The sequence below is a fragment of the Sphaerodactylus townsendi genome, linkage group LG13 (genome assembly GCF_021028975.2).
Source record: "Sphaerodactylus townsendi isolate TG3544 linkage group LG13, MPM_Stown_v2.3, whole genome shotgun sequence".
Taxonomy (NCBI): Eukaryota; Metazoa; Chordata; class Lepidosauria; order Squamata; family Sphaerodactylidae; genus Sphaerodactylus; species Sphaerodactylus townsendi.
In genome coordinates this window covers 38,133,683-38,141,185 of record NC_059437.1, presented here as the reverse complement: position 1 = coordinate 38,141,185, position 7,503 = coordinate 38,133,683, and the positions used below count along the sequence as shown (strand labels likewise).

The 7,503-nt window shown below is 45.7% G+C and overlaps 1 protein-coding gene across 5 annotated transcripts in view; it reads right to left on the bottom strand.

The window, feature by feature from the left end:
- Nucleotides 1-1,932: 1,932 nt before the first annotated feature.
- Nucleotides 1,933-7,503, bottom strand: part of NF2 (NF2, moesin-ezrin-radixin like (MERLIN) tumor suppressor) — a 93,978-nt gene continuing 88,407 nt past the window's right edge. For all 5 annotated transcript variants that reach the window (XM_048514042.1, XM_048514043.1, XM_048514044.1 and 2 more), the window contains one exon: nucleotides 1,933-5,482. Coding sequence is in view for 2 of the 5 variants with exons in the window: in XM_048514040.1 (XP_048369997.1) it covers nucleotides 5,432-5,482 (51 nt within the window). In the remaining 3 variants the exon portion in view is untranslated. The remainder of the gene's footprint in view (nucleotides 5,483-7,503) is intronic.

The window sequence follows — 7,503 nt, the reverse complement described above, 5'->3', positions numbered from 1 at the left end:
GAGCTGCTCAGTTTGGAGGAAGAGGCTCCTCCCATTAGGAGATGGCTTCAAACTTGAGCCCAAAGGAAAGGTGGCCTATAAATATTTCAATTAAAAAACTCTGACGTGATAGATCAGGGGTAGACTCCATCCCACTCTGACTGGTTTGCATATACCTTCTCATGGCGTCCATCAAAAAACAGCATGCACATTTGAGTGAACCATTCCTGGTTGGCGCTGCAAACTGAATTTTCACATTGCCTCAACAATCAAGGCCTTTCAGTGGATTCCATTTGCACGTTCAGTGGTGTCCTGGAGGGCCAGTTCACACACGTTCATCCCTCAGGGACTTCAGCATTGTCATGACTTGCGTGGACCAAATGAGTCACCGCAGGTCTGTTGCCAGAGCTTGCCTCTGAATACCATTCAATGTTGCTGGCCTTCAGTGGGTGAGTCAGGACCCCTAAGAGGATCACACAGTCCAACTTAGTGAGTCAGCAACACCAGTTTTTTTAAAAAGTGAGACATAAGCTAGTCAGATCCTAAGGAGGAAAGGCCCAGCACACATGTGAGAGCTGTGCAGAAGAGTGAATGACAGCAGGACACAGTTCCATCTCTACCTCAATCACATTCTGTTCTTCTGGCATCGTTTAAAGGCATGGGAGGCCTACTCTCCTATCTCACCTGATTACATCAGAGAAGAAAGCAAGACCCACTTGTGGTTTCTCAAGGTATGTGGCAGGTGGTGATTCACAGTCCTGAAAAGGCTGAAGGTAACAGTTTTATGTTGACTCAGGAACAATTCACACTTATAAACTCCTCATATCCCTCACATACCTGGTCAACAGATATTGCATGGGAGTTTCGTGTTTGGAGCTGAATTCCCAGGTGTGAAGGCCCAAATTTAGATCAGGGCCACAGTGCACAGGGAGCAAGGAATGAAGCCTTCCCCCTCCCACAGACTATTTTCCCAACCTGGAGTGGCTCTGGGAAGCTTCCCATTTGCTCTGTTGAGTTGAATCCATCAGTGTATACAAGTTTCCTCAGTGGAGCATACAGCAACTTCCCAAGATAGGTTCAGGTTGAAGAACAGCAGGGCATGATGGCATCACTGGCCAATCCAAACTGAGCTTGAGTGCACCTGAGAATTAAGTTCCAAGTACAGAACTTCCAGAGAAGATCTGGATAACAAGTCTGGGGCAGTCACATGGCAGACATAGGAACTTTGTGAAGTGTGAATTAGCCCTTTCGAAGGCAGTATGTTGCAATGGAAACAAAACCAAAATCCTCCAAGGAATCTAGGCTAAAACTGGAAGGGACTCGGAGGTCCCATTTACAAGCAGCTCTTCATGAGATTCTGTGTCCCTCCTTAGAACATAAGCAATGGCCTGCTGCTGCTGCTGCTCCCGAGCACCTGGTCTGCTAAGGCATTTGAAGTCTCAGATCAAGGAGGATCAAGATGGGTAGCCATAGATCGACTTCTCCTCCATAAATCTGTCCAAGCCCCTTTTAAAGCTATCCTTCTCAAGACAATTGGAACAGAATCAAAAGCCCTGCAAGGTCTGATGGCAGAGCTAAAGAAGGGTAACCCAGAATAACCAGTTTCAATGTTTTAAGACAATACACTTGCAGGATTGATTCCCAAAAGAACCAAACAAGTTAAAATCCCCCCTGACTGGCAGAAATTCCTCGAATATTTCAAAAGCAAGGTGACAAAGGAGGACGCCTGCAGCTATGGTTCTATGCCAGAGTTACAAAGAGGGGGTATGTGGGGTAGAGTTGACTTGAGTGTCAGCAATTCACAGGTGCCATCTTCGGCATTCTGGGACAAAGGCTCATTTCCGCAATTAAAACCACCTTGCAATGCTGAGCAGTAATAGACTAACTGAAGTCCTTTTCTGCCCTTTTAGAACAACGCCCCCCCCCCTTTGAAGGAACACAATATCTCTCTCCAAATGTTCAGAATTTTTATTAAATCTAAATGAGAAAACAATTAGTTCTGCAGAGTATATAACAATCAATGGAAACAGAAAATAGGGTCTACCTGTACCAGATCTTGAATAAGGAAAAATGATTGCAGGGGACTGGGGGGGGAGGGGGGGAGGGGGGGGAGGCTGCTTCACATATCTGAATTTCAGATACACTTTCCCCAAAGATTTAGTACAGATGAAGACCTCGTTAAAAAGTAGTGAGAAAACCCAAGGGCTAAAAGAAGTCAGGACGAGGTTCATCGCCTTGAGCCTTGGGTGGATCATCTGGGTCAAGCTTTTGCTTGGTACTTAGTGATGATGCTTAAGAATGCCAGAAGTCAGACTTATCTGGAGATTATAGCAGCCCCAAGCCACGGACCCTGTTCTGTAACAGAGTTCAGGGCTGCTTCATGCTTTAGGCAGCAAACCGCACACTGCCCTTGTGTCAGGAGATAACATCATCTAAAACTGGGAAAGCAAATCTGCAGCACATTGCAACAGAAGTCACGTGAGCAGACAGAAGCCTGCGCCCTTGCTTGAGTACTGTGCTATATCTGCAACTCCACAGACTAGAGCAAGGGTCTCCAATTTTTTTGACCCTCAGGCACCTTCAGGATTCTGATAGGACAGTGGGTACAGGCGCAAAATGGCCATAAAATGGGTTGCTGCAGAACCTGCCACAACATAGCTGCGACAGCTTACTTTCCATCACACAGTGCAGACCCTTGTGTGGTGGCGGCAGCTGCTGCCAAAGCAATGCTTTCAAAAATCTGCACAGCCAAACAAATTTCCAGGGGCCAAACAGAACCCTTGCTAGGCTAAAACTCTCCTGGCCACATCCACGTTCTATGGCACCAGAAAAGGTGCTGGTGTGTCTCGTGACCATTTTGGCTTGACTCATGGTGCACTTGTTGAAAAGCAACCAACTAACTACTAATAGAGATATGCACATATCTGCATGGGCACTCACCCAGGGGCAATGTTGTGGCTCTTTGGAATAGAGTCTATCGATATGTGTCTCCTCTCTTAAAAACAAAGGCACAACGTGCAAAGTGTCACTCCATGGTTAAAGTATTCTGCACCTTCACTCCTACAACCAAAAAGGCACAGAGCAAGCCCCCATTTCCAGGACTCCTTTTGAAACTGTTCTGAAGGCCTAGTGCTGGGGAGGCCCTGGCATAAAATTAAGTATTGTGGCCACTGGGGATATCTAAACCCAGTTGATCAAGCTCCAATCCAATCACACCACTAACAGAAAAAGAGCAAGTTCATAGTTTCTTAAAGCATGAATGTGGAGCAGGCACAAGTAACATCTGAAAGGCCTGGATAAAATGTTGACTGTTTAAATTTTAAGTAATATTAGCTGGATTGAAAGAAACTGGAGGACAGTGAGAAGGAGACAGATTGGCAGCCCTGGCCTAGTTAAGAGTGGCCGGACATCAGATTAGTAAAACCCAACTAAAACCAGTCCTATGGCATGTCTTGCGGCTTTCTCAGGTGGGCAGAGGTGTACAACATTGAGGCTTCAATGCATATGCAGGGTACAAGCACGAAGAGAGGAAAATACCAGCACTTAGAAGATGTCAGTTTTACAATTAATGGGCACCTAAAAACAGCTTTAAAAACATTCCTGGTAATGGCAACAGAGACAGTATGCTGGAGGTCAAATTTCCTTTCCCCCAAAAGCCCATCTCATCAGGCACCAGAAAAGAGTTTGTTAAGCTTGAAGCCATGCTTAAGTTATTGAGGTGTCTGAGGCTGAGTCAGGTAACTGTTTGAATCAGGGACGTCCAATTATGGCCCTCCAGATGTTCATGGATCATCCCATCAGCCCCTGCCAGCATGGCCAGTCATAGTCCATGAACATCTGGAGGATCAGAGTTGGATACCGTTGGTTCGAATGATCCTGTGAATTTAGCCAAAACAAATCACTCTCTTTGTCAGAGTAACCAGCTTCAGACTATGAGTGGTACACTGTCAACTGAAGAGAAGGGCTCCTATCAACAGCCCCAGGATCTTGTCACACCTTTTCACACAAGTGAAGCCTTCTGCTAGTTTTTACAAGCAGATTAGATGGTGCCTGAGCTAGAAGGGACAGCATTTATGGGTGTGGTAGTGGGAGAAACTGTTCCTACTGGGATTTCTGTACTAACAATGCAGCTCTGACCCTTATGGAAACTCCACCTGGGATTAGAACATCTACCTTTACAAATTCTAATTCCTTATATTTTTATGACCCTTGCTAAAAGTACAGAAAAGGAGACTTTATGGAGTGAAAGGTAGAAAATGATCTAATACTTTAAAAATACAAGTGTCTTCGGATTTATAAAAACAAAAACTAGGGATTTTTGAAAAATGCTTGAATATGAAGAGTAGGGAAGTGTGCCCATTTTGCCCACTGGGCAAGCATCTCACGGTGGTTTGGGCTGTGCGTTCTGCATGGCTACATGTTTTAAGCGGTATAAAACTGGCCATATTGTGCGAGGGTTTTTTTTTTTTTATAATTATGAAATCAAGCTCCCAGCTTTGGTGGTTACACAGGGGGGAAAAAAGACATGCCACAAGAGTCTGTTAAAGGTCAAAATACCTAGAGAATTGGAGTAAGGGGAGCAGGACTTCCAGAGGTCGATGCTAGAGGTGTGTGCGTGTGAATACAGATGCCCTCGGCACCCTGCACAACATCTCATCAGAGCAGCTGAATCACCAAACTCCTAATACCTCATATGCTTCTTTCTTCCTTGGCAGCCACTACCCCAGTTCTTCCTTCCAAAAAAAAAAAAAAGCACAATCCCAGTATGACAAGCGGTAAAAGTGGGGACTGTACGCTCCGAGCACCAAACTTAATGCGGAATTTCATCTTCTCTGGGTAAAACACAAACCAAGACAGGGATCCTTCGAAACTCAGCACATCACTAGCTTTGAATTGGCTCAAAGAGGAAAGTGAGAGTCCGTGAAAGATGTCAAAGTGCTCCCGGTTCAGAACTCCAGCTCAGTTCATTGAGGACACTGGTTAAGGTTTCATCTTCTTACACAAGCACTAAGGATATACTAGGGGTTTTCAGAGAGAAATATAGTCGCTAAGGTTAAAAATCTGTACACGGGGGCTTCGGCAAAAGGCCACCCCTCTCTGCCTGCAGGGGGACGCATCGTCCACAGCACTCCTAAGGAGGGCCAGCTGGGGAAAGGAACAATGCTATGACGCCCTTTTGTCTTGAGAAGAAAATACAAGCTCCAGTCGATACAAACACTTTAAAAAGCTAAAAGATACATCACAGCTGTGTGTTATACAAAGGTTATTACAAACTACAAGGTACTAAGATAAAGAGCATCACGTCGGACTCCCAAGATGCCAAATGCCAAAGTCCACTGCGTGTGAAGAAGGTCCCAGTCCAGATGGCAATCAGGCAGAGGTCGTAGACGAGTCCTCAAACAGGTTCCGCCGGGTGTGAGCTGGCTCAGTAGTCAAAGTACTGGCTCACTTCCTACAGCTCCTCGAAGAAGGCCACACGGGACTTTGTGCTTTGCAAGGTGAGCTGAGCAAGGGGCGGGAAGAAAAAGAAAGACACACGCATAAAATAAACAGGGTGCTGGCAGTGGTGAGATTCAACAGGTTTGCACCGGCAGGACCGGTTGTTAAAGTGGTGCTTGTAAACAACCAGTTGTTAAATTATTTGAATCCCACCACCGGAACCGGTTGTCAAATTATTTGAATCCCACCACTGCGGGCTGGGATTTCCTTCCTTACTGCTTGGGTTATCTGAGGAGAAGGTGGCCCTATCAACAGCTGCTTGCTGAAGTCTGTAAGGAATAGGAAACATTTAGGGCCACACTACATCATGTTTCTCTTTCTTCCAGCTTGGGGCATTGCTACTGATAACAGGGTTCACACACATTCAGGCAGTGATCCTTACCAAGTCACGGAAGCTCATACTAGAGGGAAACGTGTGAAGCAGAGTAGGTTGCCTAAGGCCACTATGGCAGAATGAAATCTGAACTGGAACCTTTTTGGTTCACATCACAGCTCAGTTGCTTAGCCAGGACGCTACGGCAGCTCTTGCCGTGACAAACTACAAAAACATCTTATTAAAGAACAAGAATGCACTGCCCTGTCCTCTTCTTGTTTGAGAGCAGAAAGGCTGGTGTACAGAGGATGGGAAAACCAAATGCAACAAATAAATGGAGGTGTTGCAGAACTGAAGCATAAACTAAAGAAAAAAACCTACAACACCAATGCTATTGGCATATAAGAACAGTGTCCAATTTTAATTACTTGAAAATAATATTTCTAAGTGAAAGGTGTAAAATCATAATCAATAGTAATACTTATATAAAGCCACACTCACAAGATGCAGGACCACGTTCAACGGATCAGTAATTCCATACAAACAGCACAGTACATACAAACAAACCAAATCAGTGTCAGCATGATGGACAAGTCTCTTAAGGAAGGAACCAAGTCCTAAAATGCCAAACTAAAACTAAGTCCTAAACCATAGCCAGAGTGGATTCTTCCAAGAACCCAAAGAGCTAGGGAAGACTGCCCATTTCACACTAAGTGACTGCCCATTTCACACTAAGCTTGATTACTTCACAGTGACACATAACACCTGCCTTTTATCAGGATATCCAAGCTGAGTGTGGGATTTAAAAGCTCTTTCGGTATTCCCGCTGTACTATCAGGCTAGGCATAATTAGTCCATTATGTAAAATGCTTACAAAGGATGGGGCCAGAGTTACTGTTGGGCCTGACCTGTAGATGACAACCAAAACACACCTGCTCCTCCAAGTCCTCCTGGACAAACAGACTGGGCACCAGAGGCATAACTCCAAGGGGACAGGGGTGCACAATGCACCGGGCACGTGCCCCTTTGGGGGCGTTGTGAGGGCGTTCTGGGGGCGTTGCAGGGGCATTCCGGGACGGGGCGGAGCGGAGGACACACTGGTGTACCGGGTGCTTTTTCCCCTTGCTACGCCTTTGCTGGGCAACAGAATAGCATCTAGTATTTCAGAATTAGCCTTCTCTGCACACCTGAAAGCCTGACAAAGACTGGGTGAGTTTGCCTTTCATTTCCTCACCAAGCTAGCAAACCAGAGGCCTCCAATGTGGTTGGGGGTCATAAAGGTAGCCTTCAAGTGGCAAATCCTGCAAACTCTGAGGCAGATTAAAAGTAGAACTGCAAAACATCCAGTGCTATCAAGTTGGCTTGGATCTCTCAGGGTGTGTTTGCCAACCTGGCTTCTTCTGTGCCTGGCTTGTCTTGCTGTCTAAGAGAAAATGAGTCACCCAAGGAATGAAGAAAAAAGAGACAGAGAAAAACGCACTGAAATATGTATGATAATGGAGAGGGGATGACAAGAGAACACATTTCCACAGAGGTTTTTTAACAGGAATTCCAGAAACTCCAAAGCCGGTCTTCTAATCTGCACACAAAAGTGGGCTGGCTGGGAAGCTTCAGATGCACGCGGACAGTCACACGTTCTGTCCCTCCCCTGCCATAGTCATGCAGGGGCAACAGTCACTACACATGGACCTTGCGAGGAAGACTTCTTAGCC